The 25,991-nt window shown below is 37.4% G+C and overlaps 1 protein-coding gene across 1 annotated transcript in view; it reads right to left on the minus strand.

Moving 5' to 3' along the window:
• Positions 1-25,991, minus strand: part of PARD3B (par-3 family cell polarity regulator beta) — a 569,932-nt gene that overhangs the window by 278,887 nt on the left and 265,054 nt on the right. The window contains exon 16 of the mRNA XM_063317964.1: positions 11,811-11,855. Coding sequence (XP_063174034.1) covers positions 11,811-11,855 — 45 coding nt within the window. The remainder of the gene's footprint in view (positions 1-11,810; positions 11,856-25,991) is intronic.

The following is a 25,991-nucleotide window of genomic DNA, read 5'->3' on the forward strand; positions in this document are numbered from 1 at the left end:
GCTATAACAGTTTTTCGTACAATGTATTGTTCAGTGTGGCATCTGAGATTTAAGCATTACATGAAGAACAATTCTGATGTATTTAATTCTTCAAGCAGGTTCTGTTCCCTTTTTATAATCCACTCAAATGTGCCCCTTTGAAAATTAAAATAAACAGGTGACCTGATGTAGAATTAAATTCCTACAGATATGTGTTCAATCCAACATGAACTAGAAATGTTGAGATAAGAATTATAATTCAGATGAATGTAAGAGTTTGGCCTATAAAACAACTCCTTGAAGTATTCTAAGGTGGAAAGGCTAGAAATAGAATGCTTTGGGCTCCAAAAAAGAAAAAAAAACCCTCCTAGACACAATATTCATTCTGCAACTAGGATAAACATATTTTTAAAACTATTTGAAACAGGTTTCTCTTTTTCTTATAACCTTTTGAGTAAAGTTTATTGCTTCAAAAGCACGTGCAGCTACACACTCAGCCATTTATACTTTGAGAAGGTGTTAACATATCAAGGGCAGTGAAGTTCTTTATCACTGTACATTGGCAGCATCATTCTTACTGTCTACAGCAGCATTTCTTAAATTTTCTGTGACTGTAGATCACTAAATAAAACATCTGAAAATGAGGGACCACCCAATTAAACAACCCACCTCCCTGTATTTTTGTCTTTGCATGGAAATTCATGCTTTCCAGCGCATACGTTAATGATTATAGTTCCATTTGTGTATACTTTCCCATCTCCACCATTTTAAAAATCTTTTTAAAATTCAATTTTGATGAAAATATTAAACCAAAATTAAGTATTTACCACTTGAGGTAAATTATGTACGCCATGCCATAGTAACAACAACACATAGTAGCCACTGGGTGATGTTAAAGTGCTGGCCACATAATGGCTTCTTTTGACAGTTGTGCCCTTCACAGCACCAGCTGCTCATTCTGAGATATATTTTGGGTTGCACTGCTGTTCAATACACCTTTCTTTATTAGGTCATTTAGTTTATCTTCTTGGGTACCCTTAGTATATTCAGCCCCAGTCCTTTTTTCTTCTTCAGCTGTTTGCTGCAATTGCAGCATTCCATGTCTGCCTTCACTATGGGGCAAATACAGCCTCTCAGTTGCACCAGGTGGGTGTACTATATGGTTGATGGTCATAATTTTCCAAGTCTTTCAGTTGAGTGCTTCTAACTTAGCTTGTATCTAGATTGTAATTCCTGCAGAGTATTGAAGAAGTGGGATAATCCAGGCATTGATGGCTTTAATAATATTTCCATTGTTAAAACTTAGATTTTAGGATTCTTCTTTCCCTTATGTGTTTCTTGGTTATGTTGGCTTGGTTATGTTGGCTTTGACTTCCACATGTCTAATGTTATTTGCTTGTAGGATGCTCAGATATTTGTTACTATCTTCTAGTGCAAGACTTCTCACTTAGTTTCCATCTGGCATTTCAGTTCCAACGCTTTTCACCAGTTTTCCTAAATGATGCACATTTAGCTAACTGAAAATCCATGGCAATGTCATTGCTATAAATTTGGACTTTATAAGGTAATGCTTCAGTTTCTAATTGTGACTTTCCATATAGTTTCAGCTCATCCATATACAGGAGATGAAAAAGCTTAACTGAGCTTCAGTGTCTGATATCTATGATATGTTTTATTCAAAATAATTGATACTGGGATAAATATGAATAGCAATGGTGAGAGGGAATTATTACTATTATGTATATAATTGTGCAAGAAGGAAGACTTCTACACATTTGGAAGTATGCTGTTTAAAATTTATTTATTGATTTGTTATTTTTAATTTACCTAAAGTGATTATATTGCTGTTGGTGCTGTGATGTGGCTCCAAGGAATTTATATTTTATGTAAGTTTTAAATATTTTTTCTATATTTTATATTTCACATTTATATTTTTATGACGTATTTTTTTATATTTTTAATCTCTTGTTATTTTAACTAAATTGTAAACTGCCCAGTGTCGCTTGCGAGATGGGCAGTGTAGAAATATGAGAAACAAATAAACAAACAGACAAACTATTTTTTCCTTGTTTTCTGTTTAAACTGTTAATGATTAATGTCAAAGGGTTAGGTCCTACTTTAAACACAGGCTAATCTAAATTAAAGAGAGTATCTGAAACTGATTTTTACAGGAGACTTTTTTTTTCCCCAAATGATTAACAGCTGATGAAGAAAGTCTGGGTAGGTAAAATGTATGTAAAGGGCGATTCCAAACGTTTAAGAAATGCTGCAATTTTGATTAGATTTTCTAACATTAGATGAAGTAGGCCACCTCAGGAAGTGGCAGCATCTGGCCCACCTTCTCTGGTCTGGAAAGCTAAGCAGGCCTGGTAAGTACTTGGATGGGAAATCTCCAGGGAATATTAGTTCTGTGAGTTAACTGGGAAAATGCCCTGGAAAAAGGCAATGGCAAACTACTTTTGTATCCTGCCAAGAAATAATATGGACCTATTCATGAAGTCACAAGAAGACGTGACTTCCTTGTTAAACTGGACACCGATGTTCAGCATTACTGAACTTACAGTATACTGGCTATGTGCCTGGAGTCCCAAGTGTGCGAAGGGCCCCATTTCCTGGTTAAGCTGACACCGACAGGTTTTAATATCTCTTGGCTGCTATTTGTATTAATTTCTTTTGTGATGTTTTACTTGTTTGAATGTTTTTTATGACTGTTCGCCATTCAGAGTCACTGGTTTGAGATGGGTGGCTGTATAAATTGAATGCATACATATATACATACATACATACTGTCTAACCACAAAGTATAAGTAAGTAAGTAAGTAACTTTATTGATTAGTCAAGAAACAGTGGATGTCAGCCACAATAAAATAAGATCGAATAAAATAAGGTAACTTGAAAAACAGCTTCAGCATTGTTTGCTTGACTTCACCTGTATGGAAAGAAATATGGTTGGCCAACTTGAGGTCCCAGAACTGCATGAAACCTCCAAACACTGTTTTTGTGGTCTGGGAGTCCCCTTAGACCATAATGGCCCAAATTGGCAACAACGTTACTCTCATTTTGAAATGCATGAAAGCTGTAGGGCAAACAGAAAACTTAATATAGCTTCAAAAACAACCCCCCAAAAGGGGGTGAAAATTGAGGGGAAACAACTGAAAATCCTAGTCCTTCCCACTTTGCATTACTGCCTTGCCCAGTGTGCATTATTGCCCTGCCCAGTGTGCCCTTCCTACTTTGCATTACTGCCCTGCCCTGCCCTCTCACTTCCTCAAAATATGTCAAGCATGGTCCAGGGTTTTCAAGGTTAACCACCTCTATGACAGAGGATTATTTGAAATGTAACCCTTTCTGTTAATCCACTGGAGTGGGTTACAAAAGCTACCTTTAGAGAGGATAGGATGAACTTCTTTGGTGTGAACAACAAAAGTCACCCTTTTGACAAATGGACTACAAGTGTGCAGAATGGTCTGTGCACTCCAGATAAAATAGAAAAGATAAAATGGAATGAGATAAAATACTGTAAGATAACATAAAATACAAAAAAATAAAATAAAATGGGTGCTAAAATATGGAACAGTGTGTATTCCAATGAATGCATCTCCTTTAAGTTTCAGTATAAATACACAATTGCTCTCAACGTTTCTATATCAAATCAGTGGGTCACACAAAATTTTAAGGGAATCTGGATGAAATCTTGGATCCATTTCTTGCCTGTAAACATCTTCATTTAGCCAAATTATATTGATAAATCTACAATATTTTGCAAAACTATATTCACAATTTTAATTTAGTGGTACTTGGTATTCTAGTTATCTTTTCTTTTTTTTAGTAATTTTATTAAACATTACAATAAAAATAAACACTAATACAAACTAAAAAAATAAAAGAATATAAAGAAAAAATAGGAAGTGCAGAAAAGAAGGAAAAAAGAAAATAGGAAGAAAAGAAAACAAGAATATAGTAAAGAAAAAGAAAAGAAATATATAAAGAAATGACACCCCCCTTCATCATAACAAGTATGAACAATTTTAGTAACTTACCACCTTCTCTTAAAATACAAAAAATGATTTCTTCTTCCCATATCCCATCTCTTATCTATGAGCAAATCTTTAAAGCCTCATCATTCAGTCCTGGTCAGCAAAAGTCCATTAACAGTTACTAGCGATAACAATGTATCTATTTTAACTTTGATCAAATAAACCAACTTTATATTCCTTCTTTTTATTTTTAACAATCTTGATCTTTAATCCCTTCAAATACTGTCCTAGAACTTGATTTCTTTTCATTTTTTACTTTGTCCCTTCTCAGAAAATCCTTCAAAACTTTAACAAAACCCTTTTGTAAATCTAATATAGGAAAGTTATCCAGGTCACTCTCTTGGTTTGTTATTTGTATATCCCTTTTAATTATTAAGACATCAGCCGATTTCATTTGTATATCCACCGTAGCATCTTTTTCCAGACCGTTCTTGTAGCCTGTCATTTTTTAATTTTGAAATCAGTCTCAGTCTTGTCTGGTATAACTTGTTCCTCTTCCATAACATCTTTTAAACACAATCTATCTATAATGGCAGACATTTTAAAAATTAACTTCTGGGTCCATTGTTCACAAATAACCTTCAATACATCTGATGTTAAAGTATTTTGCTCCATTCTGTAAGTCAAATTTAAGTGTTCTTCTCCTTTAATTGTAACCTTTAGTTCCTTCTAGTTTTCTCTAGTGTCCAACCCTCAAAGTCCCATCCTATCATGTTTTTTTAAAGAATTCAAAACAACAGTCCTTTCCCACAGGAAGGATTCTTATAATTTCAAAACCTTATTTCAAATCCATCTGGACCCTTAGTCCATTCGTAACTTTCCAAAATTGACGTCCTAATCACCCTTTTGCTGTTTATTCCAGTTAAGAAGCAATTTCCATAAGTGGTTAAGAAATGAGGCTCAGTGAATCCCATGTCAATGTAAGCTATATTATGGTTGTGAGCTTGGTAGAAATCCCTTAACTCACAAGCTGGCTGCAAAAACTTCAGTTCCTGCAGTCTACTCATGAGGAGCAACTGCCCGGAGTGCAAGTAGGAGATCTCATGTTCTCTCCTTTTTCCAGAGAGATTTCAATGGCTAGAATTCACTGTCTGGCTGTCGATGATCGCCACAATGCCGTTCCCACTGCTTCAGGGATGTCTAGTTTGCCATGAATCCTCACTGAAGGTCTGGTATTCTAGTTATCTTTTCCAAAAGGTATCAGGTAGACTGAGGAAGAATGAGTTTGTGATGAAGGCCAAGAGTCCTTGGCGGGAGGAAATTGGTGGACAGTTTTAAGTGCAGAGAAGGTAGAGGCAATCCCAGTGATATATGTAGAATAGGAGAGGTATTGTTTACATTAGCCCTTATATCCCTTTCCTACAAATTACATAACCAGTCTTGTATAAATGTGATGACCCACAACACAATCCCCAAGCTACAGAAATTTGATAAATTCTCACGCAGTGTAGAAAAGAGTGATAATACAAACAACCATGAAAAAATATTTACACTAGAACCACTAGAATCATATGCAATTTTAAAAGATCATCAAATTTCTCCAAAAGATTCTGAACACTATTTAAAGCCATTGTAATAGAATCTTAATGAGAAAGTATAGCTGAATTAATTATTTAGTATTTATTTTTAATTTAATGTTACATCTCATCAAAGTATGTTGTCTTGCCTGGATACATGTTAAAACAACCCTACTTTTTTCAGACTTCTGTATGAGCCTGGAAAAAAAAATCAGCTATTTTTAAGAGTTGCATTTACTTTAAGAAATCAGATCTTTATGCAATTGCACCTTTTTTCAGACTCACATGGAAGTCTGAAAAAAGAGTAGCACTTTAAGGAGTAGCAGAGGTGCAGAAGTCCAAACTACTTCTGAATCATTTTTGAAATGTGCCTAGTCCTACTACATGATACAAATGTGCCTAGTCCTACACATCCTGGCCACCCAGGATGTGACATGTGGTTGGGTGCTAATGGTGGTGAATTCTTCCTTGAGTGAGGGGGTTGTTCCTCCTCCTCTTAAAGAGGCAGTGATTTGTTAGATGCAACTGTTCTGGACAATTTTCATCCAGCCTCCAACCTTCCCTTTTTGAGGAAGGTTGTTGAGAAGGTGGTCACACAGGAACTTTAAAGGATCCTGCATGAAGCGAATTATCTGGACCCCTTTCAGTCTGGACTCAGGCCTGGATATGCAACTGAAATGGCATTGATTGCATTTTTGGATGACCTCTGGCAGGAGCAGTATGGGGGTAATGTGTCCATCCCTGCTCTTCTTGACCTTGCAGAGGCTTTCAGTACCATTGACCATGGTGTCCTTCCAGATCAGCTTTGATGGTTGGGTATGGGAGGTACTTTATTGTGCTGCTTCTCTTCCTTCCTCAGGGCCAGTTTCAGTCAGTGTTGATTGGGGGAGAAAGGTCCCGCCCTCAGTCCCTGCTTTGTGGGGTGCCACAGGGTTTGGTACTTTCTCCTCTCCTGTTTTATATCTACATGAAGCTACCAGGTGAGGTTATCTGACATCATGAGGTGAGGTATCATCAGTATGCTGATGATTCCCAGCTTTATTCCAGGCCAACTAAGTGATGCTGTGGAGGTTCTGTCTCGGTACCTGGAGGCTGTGTGGGTTTGGATGGGGAACAACAAGCTTCAGTTCAACCCACGCAAGACTGAGTGGCTTTGGTTGGCCAGGAGGACTCTTGCACAACTATGTGTTGTGCACCTGTTACCTGTTCCTGGACTGGGAGGTCCTGCTCACGGTCACTCATCCTTTAGTCACCTCTCATATGGATTATTGTGGAACATACCAAAGATTGGTCAACATTATGGATTGAGAGAATAGGTAGGCCAGCAAGGAGCTTTTAGAACAAGTTATCATGGTAGCTACAGAAAGATGGTGAAAGTTTGGAGTAGCAGAAAGGACAATAAAGTGTCTGAGTAGAGAGTGTCAATTCCAAACATGAAATGACAAACGAAAGCCATTTTTTAGAAGTTCAGAAAAATCACAGGACAAGTTACAGCTAAGTTATTCAACACTAATTTGTTCATTGTACTTGTTTGCTTCAGCTTGTATGCTGCTCCATTCATAACAAGTGAGCAGCTAACATTGAACCCATGCAGAGTAGAAATAAATGGAACAATTAAAAACAAATCTATAATATGTAATCATGGAAGAGATCTAATATTTTCATCTCTAATGTAAGGAAGATAGAAAGATCATGCTGAATTCTGTTACAAATGGGATTGTAGAATGATGGAGACAAAACATATTCATGAACCAACTCCACTAAAAAGTATGATATGACTATAGGCCAATAGATAATACAAGAACTAGCAAGCAATAGACCAGCTGTAAAATAGGAAAGGTACAGATGAAGCATATACTAAACTGTTTAATGCTGTGGGAGAAGAGGCAGTTAAAGTGTTAACTGCTCTATATCAACAAGTATGGAAAAAGATGTGCGGCCTAAAGATTGAAAATATCTTTGTATATACCTGTACCAAGGAAAATTACTTTACAAATTACTGATTTTTCTCACAAAGCTTTAAGACCTTACAAACAACTATAGACCCATACATGGAGAAAGAAATGCCAGATGAACAAATAGATTTCAGAAAAGGCAAAGGAAAATGAAGTTAGATAACTAATGTCTTAGCTTTAAAATGGGGATCAGACCAATTTATAGAAGATAAGGCTGTCTTCTGTCTTCAGTGCCAAAGCAACATGCCACTGAAACCAGTTGCTGGGAAACACAGAGGAAGCTATTGTGTTATGAGCTACTTGAGAGCATCATAATATAGGCATTATATAATACAGATGATAGCCACATTTAATGGAACATGTCAAATAGTACTTCGTAAGTTATTTACAACTTTACAACCTGAAAAAATTGACTATTAATGTTTTACTGATTCCAGGGTACTTTTGTAAGGACGATCTACACAGCTTTATAAGATAACTTTATAAAAGGAGGAGACCCTCTTGCTGGCATGAGAAAGACAGCCTGATGTTGTAAGGACTGGGGTCCCAAAACCAACAGAGATCAATGTATTAATCTACTAGAATGTACAACTTCCCAACATGTATTAATCCTTTGATGCAGCTCTTCATTTAAAGTCTCAAAATACATGTGTTTTAGAAAATTAAAACAGAATATGGGAAAGGTTTCTTCCTTTTAGTCCATTTTACTAATTAATACGTCAAAGCTCGTAAAGAAGAACTCATCAGCTTTCTCTGCATCATTTTAAAGAGCTGTGTCAGCAGAGACTTTAGCAGACAGTCAATACATATTAAGACTAGTCCCAAGCATTAAATAATCAGAAAGAACCATATGAAAAATGAAAATAAAGCAAATAGCTGGGAGGCTAATGGAATACCATTTGTGACTTTGCATAAAAGGGGGGAAAGGGCAGCATTTTTCCAATACCAACAATAGCTTGTACATAAATCCTTCCAATCTATGCCTTTATAACCACTGTAACACAGAATAGCTATATATTTATAGCAAGTTAAATTAAGATGGACATCTTGGGCATTTTGGTGGCCAAATCTGATTTGAAACCTGGCTTACTGAAACACAATCAGCAGAAAAGCTGTGATCAGCAGAGAGTTTGAGTGTTTCTGAGATTACATAGGAAACTTGGCTTAGCTGCCTCTCAGCCATCCTTTACCAGTGGATGTATTGTCTGAAAGTGTAAGAGACTGGAGATGGATGCTGCTGGGAAAAATAAATGCTTCTGTTTACCCTGTCATTTATTTCACTGTGTTTTTACATTCACTTGATGGATAAGATTAAATCGCTCTGCTCCGTGAAGATGTCTGGTTTATGTTCTACTAAGATCCTACAGAGGAACAGATGGGGCCAGATCTGCTGATATACAAGCTCCATTTGGGTGCTTCCTCCTTTAACTGACACCAAGTAGCTGGAAATTCATTATACTTTTGCCATTCTAGCAGACCAGTCCCATTTAACTCTCCCACTTTCTCAGCTGCTCTCATGCTAATTGGGCAATGGGTAACTTTAGAACTCTAAGAACTAACTCTTGACTTTACAAAGGATCCCTTTCTGGTTGTATGTAACCATTAAAAGCTGCTTTGGAAGATTTTTTTTAGCTTTAAGTAAATTGTTGGCCAAGACAAAACCCCAGCAATTCCAGTCTAGATCACCATTCCTTTTCTTTATGCCTCAAACATGGTATTGGTGTATCAAAGAAAACAGATCCAAATAACATCATAGTAGAAATTCAGAATCTCTGTGGGGGTTTTGTTTTCTTTGAGTGTGCTATTAAAAACAGTGCTAAATTAGAACTTGCACTTGGAAAAAGCTGAGCTAGTGTGATGTAGCCCTTTGCCTATAACCTGGGATGATGACATGGCAAAACTGAGACAGCAGCATAATCCTGTAAACTATAAGAGACGAGAGACAGCATGCAGAACAGCAGCTTTTTCCATCTCTGTCCGTTTGTATGCCTGTTTGCTTATCTATCTTGCGTATGTATGCATCTGTGTGTACACGCATATGCCTCTAAAGGGCACAGCTGGGCTCTTTTTGAGGTTTACAAAAACCTCCATTACAAGCAAAAGAGACTCGGGGCCCCACCCATTGCCTGGGCATGGAAATTGGAAATGAGAGCTTGTTCGGTTTGAAAACAATTCCTTGCCAACTATTACGACTGCAGTGGGCCTTGTTCCAATGTGGATTGACAGGAAGGGCTCTCATTTATTTTTGGCAAACAAAATGCAGCTGCTATGTTTGCAAACCTCCTTCTGAGTAGCAGGGCACAATTTCCAACTGATGAGTCACTTTTTGGAAAGATTTTCAGCCTGAGATTCTCTTTGACAGTGGTTTCAGAGAGGAGGATGAAAGACAGTACCAGGTGAGATCCTCAGTTTCAAATAGAAGAACAATTTTTTGTACACTGAAGGTAAAGGGAAGAACTACAGAGTAGGAGAAATTAAAAAGATTATATTCTTGTACCACAGAAATGAAAATTGCCGAATGCCAAAAAGTATTGACTAAAAGTATCTAACGAAAAATGTCAGTGATATAGTGCAGTTACTCTGTTTAAATAAAGCTTTGACAATATATTATCACCATGATTATTAAAGCAGACAATGTAGCCTTCATTTTTTAATTTCGCAAAACTTATAACAAAGTTTATTCAAAACGGCCACTTTTGTACATATCCTTTAAAAGAAGGATATAGTTTCTAAGCTAAATAGAAAAGGCATTAAAATATTTATCTATGAGATTTTCACTGTGGTATTAATAACCCAAAGCTTTTTATTCAAAGAGAAATTAAGTAGTTTTCTAAACTTGACCTGGAATACACTGAATTTAGTTTCTCCTAACATGTGAACATTTTTTCCAGATACAAGCTTTTCTATTTCCAAGAACGTTTCTACATCAAATTGGATAGGGATGGGAAATAGAGGATAACAACCTATGTCACGTTATTAGTTAGAATTCAACAGATATTAATTAAGGATTTTCACATTTGTAATGTTCTTCTCTGAAGGTTCCATGATTTAATTGTGATAAATGAAGTAAGCAACTCTCATTCTATTCTTCTGTCAAAGAGAATGATTTGCATTTCTAGAGAAGGAAAACTAAACAGTTTTCTACATTTATAAGAGCCATTCTCTCATAATACAAATAGGAAGATCTTCCAAAATTGTGCTGTGGTAGATAGCTATGGCAAAATAGGGCCTTAGTCATATAAGGTTTTCAAATACTTTCCCCTAGCCAAAGCAGTATTTACAGTGATCCAGAATTCTATCATAAGATGTTAGGTGAAGAGCAGTAGAAGCTTTAGTCACAACATTTTAATCCTATTCTTCCAGTCTAGAACTTGAAGTAACACATAACCATCACAAAATCCCTACATAACAGAGATATGTTTTTTTTTAATTCTTCTATTTTTCAGATCAGATGGGAATCAATTGTGTGATAGCTGCTGTGAGGTAAGGTTACCCAATGTTTTATTTAGGAACCAGCCCATGTTTGGAACTGAGTTTCTGAAAACAAAGAATTGGGGCTTAGTCTAGAAATGGAATTAAGTTTATGTAACGTGACACAAAGGGGAAGGACATAAACTTAGTCAAGGCTGCCAGCAGCAGGTCACCTAAACCTGGAAGGTCAAGATAAAGATGCTGCTCCATGAGCTTGGAAATCCAGGAAAAACTGTATTTTACACAGCTGGGGTGATCTCAGTGATCACTAAAGATCATCGAAGCTCTGTACTTTCACCTACAAGATTAAATTGCAAGTAATACATCCCCTGTATTGCCCCAGATAAGGTTTAAATACTAGACCAGTGTTTCTCAACCATGGAAACTTTTAAGATGTATGGACTTCAACTCCCAGAATTCTCCACCTCTTAAAGTTGCCAAGGTTCAAAAACACTGTACTAAACCAACCAGCTGGCAAACTAAAACAACCATTAAAATAATACAGTAAAAATACCTAAAAAAAAGAGAGCAATGAACTCCTAACCAAACTCCCTACCACTATCATCAGGATTTTCCTCTCCTCCCTAGCCTCATTTTTAATGGCTTTTTCAAATGTAACTGTTTACTTGGCACACATAATTGTATTTAATTAAAAAGTCATACTACTGCTGCTTTTGCAAATTGTTCCATTTTCAATGAATATCCCAGAAACAGAATAAAACTTAATTTCCCATTACAGATTGGAGATTAATTTTAAATGGAATTTAAGTGATTCTCTAAACTATTTTATGTATTTTATATAATATTTTAATTGCAAAGCATAGTAAAACTAAGGCAAAACAATATCTTACCTAGTTTCTGACTGGTCAACAAGGCAACTTGGCTTTCATCTGCCACTGGAGGAAAGGAAGGAAAAGAAAAATACAAATAAATCAGATTTAGCATTGAATGAAGGAGTCATACACTATCAGTAACAGACCGCAGTCGATTTTTCAAAGCAGATGCACTCTTTTTGCAAAGTTTTTATTTTTGGTGTCTAATTCACAAAACATATATAAATATAAAATATCAACACATTCTAAATTTCAAACCCCAATTAAATTAAAGTGAAATAGGTATGGATTATTGAAGTATTTTAGAACAAAGATGACATTTCAGTCATACTACATATTTTTCCATCCAATTTCAGTGGAAAGCAGCTGGGACTTCTGCATAAAAGTAATTCCAGTACACAAAAATGGAAGCATAATAAAATACAATTCTGATACAATATCCTACTTCAATGTTAAATGTATAAAAACCCAAATTATTCATGTTTTACCAATAGCATTTTTAGCCAAACTGGGCATTTTGTTTCTCTTCTGGCTTAACCTTGTGACTGATTTTTTTTTTTTTTTTGTGGTTGTCAACAAGTAGCCACAACTGGGAGTATGAAAGGGGGCTCTATTCTAGAATATTCCCGTGGCTCCAATCAGAACTGAATACCCCGTCCCTGTCCTGACTAAGCAAGAACCACGCCGAGACGAGGAAGAAGTCTCTAGTGCTTTATTATTGCTATAGTAGACAGAAAATCCTACCAAGCTGAAGCGTGGGAAACCCCGGAAAGATAAACCCCCAAAAGTCAAGGCGGGTCTGTTGTGTGTCTCTTTGAATGACAGCTCAAAGTGTCTAAACTACACATGCATTTTTGGATAGTGGCCCCCTCCTGCTCACCATCAGTACTCATGACAGTCCCCTACATACACGTATGTCTCCCATTCACATTTGGAGGAAGGTTCCCACTGGCAAGAAATTCCAGAGCAATCCCACAGAGAAAACACACTGCCCCCAAGTATTTTTTGATGCCATTAACATGGAACTAGTTAATATTTAGGTGAAACAATGAGTAGAGACTGGCTGAAATTTGTTTTAGCACAGTTAGTCAAACTTCCTAAAATATGCCACCAGCAGGCATCCCCAAACAAAAAGCTTTTAGCATGATACATTTGGCAAATGAAGATATATTCATTACTTTCAAGGTGGCCTCTGTACTGCTTCTCATTGTGTGTGTGTGTGTGTGTGTGTGTGTAAATAAAATCTGGCACCACTTGTTCATTTTTGCAGAGAGAGATGGGGAAACTAAGTTTGTATGAGCTCTAACACAATAGATCTGGAGAAGCTACAGCACAATGAAGAATCTCTCCCCCCCCCACCAATTATCTCAATAAAATTCAAAGTATTTTTCTATCTGTATAAAGCCTAACCAAAAACACTTCACAGAGAGCAAATTAATCAACCAAGGTCCTGTTTCCACAACCCCCCAAAAACTTGCATGCTTTTAAGGATCTAAATAAATTACTTTCCCTGATCTAAACATATTTGCAGTCAGGGGGAAAATCAGTTGCTAGCTTTCCAGATGGATATTATCCTTACACAGCCCTTTCCGCATAATAAAAACATAGTGCCATCAATTAATTTTAAGTCAATGATTGTGCCAATAACATTACTTCAGCAGCCCTTATTTCTGCATTGCAGTCTTTCCTCATCTAAGGGTGGTTGGATAGTACAGAGAACATGTCAAATCATGACTTGAAACCATTCAGCTGCTCTGTTTTTGAATAGAAACTCTTTCATGGTATGCTAGTGTTATTTTCCCTAAAAATGAGCTAATTTTGAAGACCTCAACAAAATTGTCAGATAAAAGTCTTCATTCAAGAAGACCAAAAGCTGCTACTATCTATTTTAAGCTATGTTCAGCTGCTAACTGAAATAGGTGAATTGTTGTGTTCCAATGTTCTTACCAAAGAGAGAGCCAGTCAAGCCATGACTTGACAGCCTGGTATAGTTTAATTAATCATCATTAGAACAAACCATTGCCTAGAAGTTCAGGAGTCTTGAGCAACTGCGTGTGAAGAGAGAAGGAAGTAGAGTGCAGGAAATGGAGACTAATTCTCATAAAACTCAACTAAATTTGAGTAGTAGATGTAAAAATGGCGACATGCTTGCATGCATTCTGTGTGATTATGCAGGATGAATAGCAACTATTATTTGATGCTGTATTGCATACTTCTTCCTTTCCCTTCTCTTCACAGTAGCACTCCAGAAATTACTTATTCTGTACTCGCTGGAACAGCTTTCTTTTCTTTTTAAAGTACAGAAACAAGGTTATCTGAATGCTGTATGTATGACTGAAAAGTAGTGTTTTTTTCCTCTCTCTCTCAAATCTCCTGAATGCAGTTAAGTACCTTTAGATCTAGGTACCTACAAATCTCTTTCCAAGCCATCTAAAATAATACATCAGCCCTTGGCAGAAATCTATACTGAAACAGGTAATAAAGAGTTGGGATAAAATTCTTTATTCCTGGGGCATACAGCAAAATCAAAATGTAGACAAATCTTCACAATGTTATCGTTCATAACAATATATTTTGCCAGTACTATCTCCTCACTTCCTCACATAGTATTTGTTACTGTCGGTATAATGCAAACCATTTCTTTTTTCTTTATAACACCTCTGCTTTTCATTCCTAAGTAATGCACAGCTAATGAAAGCCAGCATATAGCTTCTTTTACACTTTTGTTGCTGCATGTCTTTCTCATACACTAAATGAAGCAGATTAATTCCCTCACAATGAAATACCGCAAAACATTAATAATCCACATTCTGATGGAACCTGTAATATCCATTATCACTTCCACTCAGTTTCCAGGTCATAATGATCAGCATTCTATCAAAAAAGTTACCAGGAAAGACTAACCTTAACGAAGAATCACAGAACGGAAATCATCTTGGAGATAATCTAGTCCAACCCCTGCTCAGTATTGGAATCTACTACTACAGTATCCCTGGCAGATAGATAGCCACTGAGCCTTTGCTTAAAGACCTCCAGTGAAAGAGCTTCCACCACCTCTCAGGATACTCTGTTCTATTGTTGAACAGCTCTTATCATTAGGAAATATTTCTCATGTCTAAGCAAAATCTACTTTGAATTTAAATCAGTTGATTCATGTCCTGTCTTCTGAAACCATTCTGAACACTTTTGCCCCATCTTCTACGTGGCAGTCTTCAGATACCTGAAAAGAAGTATTTATGGTTCCCTGCAGTTGACTCTTCTCCAGGCTAAATATGTTGGCAGAATGCTGGGAAAGCCTTTAGCCCAGGAGAGATCAGAAAAGTCACACACCAAGCATTTCTATAAAAATAATTTATTTACAGAAAGCAAAACAAAAGCAAAACATATTTAAAGGACTTAGCTCTCATTGAGAGCTACCTGGCTTGCTACATGCCGGCAGAGAGAAAAAAAAAGGAAGTAAGAACAAGTCCGGGCAGGTTTCCTCCCCCCAGGCAATTTGCATGAAGCACGTGAGAGGAGACAATCAAATACAACCTCTTCACCCGGCCAAAATGATTAGGTACAATAGTAGTCTTAATCGTTAGTAGGAAAATCTCAACAAAATATACCCAGTGCCTCTAACTATTCCTCATACATTTTTCCTTCCAGGTCCCTTATCATCTTAGTTGCTCTCCTTTAGACATGCTTTAGTTTGTAAATATTCTTCCTGGATGAAGTGTGAGTCTGACCAATGCTGAATGGACAGGAAAAGTGACTTCTCTTAATCTTGGTATTATAGCTCTGTTCAAACAGCCCAGGATGGCATTTGCTTTTTTCCCAATTGAAACACACTGTTGATTCATGTTCAGTTTGTGATCCACCAAGACACTCAGATCCTTTATGCGTGTACTTCTACCCAAATGGCCAAATGGTTCCCCCTTCTCATGCCTTTGATTTTTTCTTGCATATGTCCCTGTTGAAATTCATCTTGTTGCCCATCTTGCTTCACAAGATTCTCCTGAATCTTGATACAGTCCTCTAAGGTGTTTGCTATTCCACTTGTCTTTGTGTTACCTGCAAATTTGACAATCATAGTTTATAACTCCTCATCCAAGTCATTTTTAAATATATTGACCATCATTGACCTAGAATGGGGCCCTGCTACATTCCACTCAATACTTACTTCCAGCCTGACACAAAGCCTTTTATGTACTCTCAGTGGGTAACTGTTCAGCTAGCTCTATATCCATCTAATAGTAGCCTAGCTCAACCTACATAAAGTAGTAGTGATGGGGGAATAGTTATGCTATTATTGGTTAGGAGACAAACTCTACTCAGCCTCTACTTCCAGAAATTCTTGTCATCTAACAAGGTTAATGTTTTCTGGATCTCAGCTACCTGTGACTTCATTTCTGTGTGATTCAGATTGCTACAGCAAATAATAGTAGACAGGGCAAACACTGGGAACTTTGGGGCAAAGATGATTATGTAATGCTGGAGTTATTTATTTATTTATTTTTCAAATTTCTGTCACCGCCCATCTCCCCCAAAGGGGGACTCTGGGCAGTTTACAACAAAATAAAAAAAAATTAAAACCATAAAACATAAATTATGATACAGACCATCATTATAAATAGATAGATATAAGATCCCTGTGGCAAAAAGCTCTCATTCAATGGGGAGGGCACTATGGCACCAACCACCCCCAGGAAGAGTTGTTGCCCTTCCCATCCCAAGCAAGGCAGCAGAACCAGGTTTTCAAATTCTTCTGGAAGGCCGGGAGCGAAGGTGCCTGCCTTACCTCCAGGGGCAGAATATTCCAAAGGGCAGTTGCCACTGCAGAGAAGGCTCACTTCCTGGACCCCGCTAGATGGAATTCCCTCACCGACGGGGTCTGTAGCATGCCCTCTCTGCATGACCGGGTGGGACGGGATGATGTAAAGGGGATGAGACAGTCCCTCAGGTACCCTGGCCCCATGCCATATAGGGCTTTAAAGGTGATAACCAACACCTTGAATTGGACCCGGAAGCAAACTGGCACCCAGTGCAGCTCGCGCAGGAGTGGTGTCACATGTGCCAATCTAGAGGCACCAATAACTACCCGCACAGCCGCATTCTACCAGTTGAAGCTTCTGGATACTCTTCAAGGGTAGCCCCATGTAGAGCGGATCGCAATAGTCTATATGGGAGATGACTAGGGCATGAGTGACTGTTCGGAGGGCCTCTCGCTCCAGGAAAGGGTGTAGCTGGCACACAACACAAAGTTGTGCAAAGGCCCTTCTGGCCATGACTGTCACCTGCTCTTCAAGCAGGAGTCGCAAGTCCAGGAGGATCCCCAGTTTCCGCACAAGGTCTGAATGGGGCAGTGCAATCCCATCCGGAACTAAAGATGACAACTTTCTGAATGTAGAGGAGCTGTCAACCCACAGCCACTCCATCTTACCAGGGTTTAGCTGAAGCCTGTTGTTCCCCATCCAGGCCCCCACAGGAGTTCTTGATATTAAGGAAAACTAAAGCAAAGTATAGTCAATCACATCCATTAGATTTCAAGAAAGCATGTTTGAACAGTAAGCAGGGTTGCATGGCAAGGAAAGCTAATTGAAAAAGGAGCTTAAGATGTATAAAAGTTTCTAGAAATTTAAATATTAAAAGCACAATTTCAAATAATTTCAATGAGGAAGAAAATGGAAGGCAGCAGAAGCTGCCAATGTGGCTGTACAAAAAGTTCACTGAAAATGTGAAAACCAAACAGGATCCATATAGGAGGTAGAGAAAAGGGCAGGTCACCAAGGAAGATTTTATACAGGTAGCCCAAAGTAGGCAGACACTCAAAACTGAAGAATGAACAGAGATGGGAGAAAGATGCTACGAACAACATAAAGGGCTTCTTCAGATATATTCAGAAGTGAACATGGCAAAAGGATATGTAGCTAATGATAAAATAAACATGAGCTTATTCAACTCCTGTTGTTGTTGTTCTTTAAGAAGGTATGTGTCCCACTAAGAAATTTTGAATAGCAGGATGATTACAGCATAAGCTTCATTGGAACATGGTCTGGAAATACATACCGACCTTAAATGAGTACAAACCCTCAAAGCCATATGAATGCATCCTAGTGTCCTGAAAGAACTTGCTGATAGTTCTTGTCAAATTTTATGTTTGAATTAACTGGTGAATTTCAGATGATTGGAGGAGGATGAACATGGCTTTTATTTGGAAAAGGGAAAAAGGAACATCCACAGAGCTAGAGACCAGTCCATATGACACTGATACTTGGGAAGTTATTGGAACAGATAATAAAGAAGTTAATCTGTAAGCACTTTAAAAACAATATGGTAGTAACCAGAAGTCAGTAAATATTTGCCAAGAACATGTATTGCCAGACTAAACTTAATTTTCTTAGTAAACTGGAGAAATGCTGTAGAACTGTTTTGATTTTAGCAAAGCATTTGACATTTGACTAAGACTTTCTGATTTGCACATAGTTAAATGTTGGTGGATTGACATGACAATACGTAGTTGGTCTGAAAACTGTATTCAAAGAATGTTCATCAACATTTTCTCATCAGACTAAAGAAAGGCACTGAGTGGCGTGCCACAAAGTTCAGTCTTGGTCCTGATCTCTTCAACATTTTTATTAACGTCTTGAATAAAGAGGTAGAGGGAATGCTTATCAAATTTGTAGATCACAAAATTAGATGAGAGTTAATACCCTAGAAGACAGATATAAAATTAAGTGATCATGATACATTAGACAAATGGGTTGAAAAAAACAGGATGAAAATTAACAGAGACAAATGCAAAATTCTTCACTTTGGAAAAAGAAATCAAATGCATAGATATAGCATGGCCTGAAAACAGTACATTTGCAAAGTGGAATTATAGTTGATCTCAAGCTGAATATGAATCAGCAAGGTGACTTGGCTTCTAAAAAGGTAAATGTCATTTTTGCTCAGATCACAGGATTTCCAAATCATAGGAAGTAATTGTTCCCTTATATGTCGTGCTTTGGTCATATCCTACCCCATTTGTGTTTGTACCAGGTAATATATTTTAAGAAAAAGTCAGGAAAAAATGAACAGAAGAAAGATGGGGTCAGAAATACATCCTATGCGGAGAGATGAGCGGAACTGGATATGTCTAATCTTGAGAAAAGATTCAACCGAGAAGGAATAGGAAAGCTCTTTTTAGGTGCCTAAAAGGATGCCACAGAGAAGTTCAAGATTCCCTATCATCGTAGAATGCAGAACATGGAATACTTAAGTCATGGCAATGAAGATTCTGGCTGAATGGTAGGGAAAACAGTGGAGCCAACTACCAAGGGAAATGGTGGGCATTGTAAAACAAAACCTGGTCTGCCATAATTTGAAGCAGAGGTTGGGCTCTATGGCCTAACCGGGCAATTCCAACTCTATGATGTTAAGGTTTTATGAGCATTGGCCAAAATACTTAGTACTACTGAGCCATATTTTGTATTACATTAAAGTTATTTATATTTTCTGTTACCCTATTACTAGATCCAGAGGCTTTTAGTCTAAATACTATACAGGTTATAAATGAATATTGTCTTTTTGAACCAATTTTTTTTTTTTACAATTTACTCACAACAGGATTGCAATATACACTGCCATTGTCCCTCTTCACAGAAAGAGGAAGCAGTAAATGTGTTCCCTAGCCTCTAGCATCTTCATCTCTGACAACCTCCATGGATTTGACAAAAAAGCCAGTATTTTCCTCAGAGCAAATTCAGATACATTTGCTACCAGGACTGCAGCCAAAATAAGAGGAATGACTCTATATGTATCTAAAGAAAATGACAAACACTAGTAGTTCAATTAGGATTAAGCATGCTCCATAACCATGAGAGTTGTATGTATGAGAGAGAGAAAAATAGGCAAAAATACAGAATGCCTGCCTTGCCTGGAGGTCATAGTTGGATGGAATCCAAAATGGGAGTATTCCTTCAAGAAAGAGCTCAGATACATCGTGTATCCATGATTTTGAACTCTCTAGAGTTGAGCCTAATTGTCTTCCTTTAGGTATGCCATCTGTGACCAACAGACCTCTGCCTTTCTAACTTTGTGAGATAGCTCAGGCAGCTAAATACTTCTATACACAAAAGTACTGCCACCATACATGAGATGATTCATAAAGCTTACCTTGGATATACAAAAACTTATTATTCTTAAAACTATGGTAATATGTAAGTCCTACAATATAGTAGGCCAGCAAGATGAAATTCAGGCTAGGCAAAAGAATTGAATGGGCTCCAACTGAGTCAAGCAGAGAAAAGATTAGAAATGGTCTCTTGATTTAAAATTAAAATGGATATAGAATCCATGAATTATTAAATAGTGGTTCCTTAAGAATTCCTTCCTACATGATGATTCCACATGATGTCAATTAATTATTTGACAAATATTCAAAGACAAAGGCAGATTTCATAAAACAAATGTACTTTTATGGTGTTGGATAATTCTCAGAGAAAGAAATCCAACTAATCTTTCTCTGATATGATTTGATCCAAGAGATTTCTGCAGCAATTGTTTAGCCTAGGTTGAATCAGGTGGGGAGAATCAATTTTGGATGTGCCAGGAAAGAATGGCAGCCGTATTCTGAGTTAAAGTCATGAGCTCCCATTTCTACTGTAAACAACTCTCAAAATGTGCAGTTCAGTGGTGATGCAGAAACAAAAAAACACAGTACAAAAATGCTAGTAATTTTAGGATGAAAGGGATTCTATGCGTAGCTTACAATAGAAGAAATACAACCCATAATCACTACTGGTACAATCCCATACATTTCCACTCAGAAATAAATCCACCAATTCAGTGGGACTTATTCCCAGCTAAATGTTATATGTCTTTGAAACCAGCTTGTTCAGGTTCACGACTCTTGACTTTAAAAAAATGATCTGAGAACTGGGTCTTTATATTTATTACATTTCTGTACTTTCATCATTCTCAAGGTGGTTTACAACAAAACATCAAAGGTAACAGAAAATCAGAAAGAACAGTTAAATGAGCAGAGTAACAGCAAGAAACCAGCAAAACCTCTTATGGTTATGCCTGCTGCTAAAAAGATATTAATATGGAGATTATAAAAAGTTTCAGGAAACATTTCTATAATATTTCCATTCATCAGATTTCTACATAACTACATCTGTTAAAATGAAATAAGACTGCTCCAGAATATCTAAGTGAATGCCCTCAAATGTAGGATTTGGCACTTTCTGACCATTTCTTACTGTTTGCCAATACAATTATATGACTTGGGATGATAGTCTTTAAAACAGATAGTGGATGAAACTTGACCAAGTGTAAGATTCATATTGCCAGCACAATCATATATCAGGTTAAGGAAAAAAGGGGGGGACACCAAATCTCCAAAACCACAAGTTGCTACACTATCAACTCATCTCATGATTACTATGTGCATAAAGAGGATCTCATTTTCCCCTGAAAGGCAATCATTTTTTAAAAAATATTTAAGATCAGTAATTCTATGAAGTGGCCTGTAACCAGAATAAGCCCTGCGGTATTTCTTTGACATTTTCTTAACATTTGCTCATATGAAACACTTTCACCATCCTCTCACGTTATCCCATTTCTTTTGTAGTTTATGGCGCTTTTCAGTTGGGACAAATTGAAACAGCTCACTGAGTTTCTTCAGAGTATTTCACTACTTCAAATCCTGCACACTCTATTCCCACATCTCCCCATTTGCAGAGAAATCTTAGACTTCCTCTTTACATGACTCCAAGTCTCATCCCTTGAAGGCTGTTAGAGGTTCATACTCTTGGCATTCATCTTCTCCTGACATAATTCCCTTTTTCTAGGCTGAAATTCTCCTTCCGCTAACAGAGCCCTGATAACTGTATAATTCACCAAGCCCTAGTGAGAAACTATGTCCTGAACAATGGAAAACCATTAGTTTGTTCATGCCTTTGCTTTGCAACAGAAAATGTTTTGTAAAATAAGCGTACAGATGATTGAAGTCTTTGCCTTCAAAAATACAAAAGAGAAAATATCAATCAGCTGTGCAAGATTTTGGGATAACATCTGGTGAGCTTCCCAGAGTTGCTTTGGAGTTGACCAGCGTCAAATCGAATTAAATACATGAATAAATACAGAATTAAAGAAATGGAAATATTGGACACTCTTACTAGCAATAGACAATCATACTTTTTTGTGAAAAAATCAAGTAGAATTTGAAATGTAAAACTTTTAGGGATTTGAAAAAGCTTTACATTTCAAATTCTACTTGACGTTTTCACAAAGAAGTATGATATTCATTCACCTATTGCTTGTTTAGGAATAATAGCCAAATGCACAGTATCACGTTTCTGATTATGTTGTTTATTCGTTTAGTCGCTTCCGACTCTTCGTGACTTCATGGACCAGCCCACGCCAGAGCTTCCTGTCGGTCGTCAACACCCCCAGCTCCCCCAGGGACGAGTCCGTCACCTCTAGAATATCATCCATCCATCTTGCCCTTGGTCGGCCCCTCTTCCTTTTGCCCTCCACTCTCCCTAGCATCAGCATCTTCTCCAGGGTGTCCTGTCTTCTCATGATGTGGCCAAAGTATTTCAGTTTGGCCTTGAATATCATTCCCTCAAGTGAGCAGTCTGGCTGTATTTCCTGGAGGATGGACTGGTTGGATCTTCTTGCAGTCCAAGGCACTCTCAGAATTCTCCTCCAACACCACAGTTCAAAAGCATCGGTCTTCCTTCTCTCAGCCTTCCTTATGGTCCAGCTCTCGCAGCCATATGTTACTACGGGGAACACCATTGCTTTAACTATGCGGACCTTTGTTGTCAGTGTGATGTCTCTGCTCTTAACTATTTTATCGAGATTTGTCATTGCTCTTCTCCCAAGGATTAAGCGTCTTCTGATTTCCTGACTGCAGTCAGCATCTGCAGTAATGTGGCATGCTAATCAAGGTCGAGTTTATCACTTTATTAAGGAATGTAGCATTTTATTTTTATACAGTGCAGCTTATAACTTCTCAAATGAGCAGAAGAATCTTCATGGTGAAAGTGAAAATAAAAGGAAAAAAATTGGTTGAAACACAAATTATACCTGATGAACAATTTGCCATTCAGTGAAAGGATTAAGGTTCGATACAAAGTACACCCATGCATGTATATACACAAGATCGAAATATAGCACCACTTTCCTACTTTAACATTACCAGGAATTGTATATGAACTTATGTATAGCAAAATAGCTGTATTTTGATAACATTAAATTCCCTGTTTAGCTGCAAGCTAAAGCTAATAGGGCTTTCATTCTTCTGAATGCAATTTCCGTGGCTGTAGGTAAGAAGATTTTTACAAGGCCCAAGTAGGCTTTGTGTATATACAGTATGTTTATGGAAAAGGGTAAGTGATATTAATATAAATAATAAAATGCTAGGGTTTTTAAAGTATTTGTCTCCTGTTACTGCTTGGACAAATTCATTTTTCATGCAGCTGGAGAAAAACACTGATGCTCACGTGATTGGTTAATGCATTTTAGTGCATAATGTGGCAATTATTGTCTATACAACTGTCCTATTGTGCATGAATAGGAAGCAGCAGCATCCTTACAATAAATTGTACGGTAATTAGCTATTTCCCCTCATTTCCTTTCTGAACTCCAATAACACTCAGCTATATCATCTGTCTTGTTTATTTGCAAAAGTAAGAACAAACCATCTGTACTGCCACTGTTCTAAATTGGATGGACCGTAATTTTCAGATCTGTAAAGCAAAGGCTAAAAGTTCAACCCTTGGAATTGTTCACCAAGGGTCAGACTGTATTGAATTTAGGTGCCCTAAGAGATTGCATGCATAAAGATAACTGAAACACCACGATCACCAACACCTCTATGGGGGAGAGGGAAAAAATTAGCATAACCCAGTAATTTAGGGCTTGCTAACAAAATCAAGCCTTCTCATCTCTCAATCACACAGAAAGGAAAGCTTTGGCCACCTGCTCCTTTTGCATCTTTACCGCAGGCACTCTCAGGTCAGTGGCTTCTGAACTTCAGCTACAGTGACACTTTCCAAATAGAGATCATTCTATTATTTACATAATTATTTATCCCAAGAAGCTGCAGTTGCCAAGAATACATAATTAACCAAGGACATCTTTTCCCACAGTTTCAGCTCATTCCCCTTTAGTTAACTCTTTTCATCAGCCTGGCTAATTTAGTTATTAGACCAATTCTCCTTTCCCAAATATGCACAGTTAGTGAACTAATTAGAGCACAATATCTAAAAAATTTAAATCTGGAAAAAGAGTAAAATATTGAGATTTTCTCATCAAAGTTGATGAAATACATTTCATAACCATGAGCAGCAGTGGCAACATTCTACCAGTACCAGATGCTGATCCCATTTTTGCCAGATATTTTAATTGCAGTGACCCAATTCAGTGGTCCACCTGCATACTGCACATTGATGAGATGGGGAAAACCTGTACGGGAGATGATACTGAGGATAATAGAGCCATTCCATCTGTCCCTTTTGAAAAGGAAAAGTGTGATGCAGTGTAAACATTTTAAAAAATCCAACAAGGGTACACAAAGCAAGCAGATTTGGCTATTTATCTGACTCTGGACAGAGTTGCACTCCCTCTGAAGGAATGGGTATGCAGTTTTAGGGTGTTCCCCAGCCTAAAACTTTTTATTAATAAGTTTTATTAATTAAATTAATAAAACTGGTTTATTCCTTGATGTCACGTGGCGTTGGAAGGCATCCTTTTGTTGGCAGGATGCTGGGAAAGCCTTTAGCCCAGGAGAGATAAGAAAAGTCACACACACCAGGCATATCTATAAAAATAATTTATTTACAGAAAGCAAAACAAAAGCAAAACATATTTAAAGGGCTTAGCTCTCATTGAGAGCTACCTGGCTTGCTACATGCCGGCAGAGAGAAAAAAAAAGGAAGTAAGAACAAGTCCGGGCAGGTTTCCTCCCCCCAGGCAATTTGCATGAAGCACGTGAGAGGAGACAATCAAATACAACCTCTTCACCCAGCCAAAATGATTAGGTACAATAGCAGTCTTAATCGTTAGTAGGAAAACCTCAACACTCCCCCTTTTATACTACAGATTAAGATGCAAACCAATCTTCTCTGACAACTCTGTGTGTCTTGGTACAGGAAGAGGTTTGGTTAAAGTATCAGCAATCATGTCTTTTGATTCACAATATTTTAACATTATTTCTCCTTTGCTTATCATATCTTTGATATATTGATATCTAATATCGATATGTTTTGTTCTATTTCTGCAGGCTTCAGATTTTGCCATAGCAATGCAAGCTTGATTATCCTCATAAACAGTTATAGGCTGGTTCACTTCCATGCCTATGTCTTTTAACAAATGTTTAAACCATGTAACCTCATTACAGGTTTGTGTTAGAGAATAAAACTCTGCTTCTGCAGTGGAAAGAGCAACAAGTGTTTGTTTTCTAGAATGCCAGCCTCAGCTAGATCCAGCAAATTGAATTAAAATCCCAGAAGTGGATTTTCTGTCACTGACATCTGCTCCCCAGTCAGAATCGGCAAAAGTCTGCAATTTCTCAGTTCCAGAGGCATTTAGCTTCAGGCAATAATTCTTTGTTCCTTGCAAATACCTCATTAACCTCTTCAATGCTGCTTTTCCAGTAGATGTAGGCTTCTCTACCTGTCTACTTAAAATGGCCACAGAATTTGAGATATCTGGGCAAGAATGATTTGCAATGTACAGTAAACTTCCAATTGCAGATCTATAGTTCTCTGCCTCAGTTAATTGAGTTTCTCCTATATCTTTCTGAAAATCTATTATCATCGGAGTAGAGACTGGTTTACAGTCTTGCATATTAAAATCCTCTAGGAGCTTTTGAATTTTACTACGTTGGTTTAACAGAAAGCTACCATCCTTGTCTCTGTGTACTTCCAAACCTAGGTAATTGGTCACAACTCCAAGGCTTTTTAATATGAAATGGCTTTTCATGCAGGCTTCAAAATCAAGCCTTTGTTTCTCTGTTGATGTGAACAGCAGCAAATCATCAACATAAATGCACAGATACATACAGCCTTGTTTGTCCTTCTTCATATATACACAGGGATCTGCTTTTCCTTTTTCAAAACCAAAATTCTGCAGTTTTTCATCTACTTTTTGGTTCCAGGATCTAGCAGCTTGTTTTAACCCATAGATTGACTTCTGCAGTTCACAGACTAGATCCTCCCCTTT

Source organism: Candoia aspera, chromosome 1 (assembly GCF_035149785.1).
Source record: "Candoia aspera isolate rCanAsp1 chromosome 1, rCanAsp1.hap2, whole genome shotgun sequence".
NCBI classification, from domain to species: Eukaryota; Metazoa; Chordata; class Lepidosauria; order Squamata; family Boidae; genus Candoia; species Candoia aspera.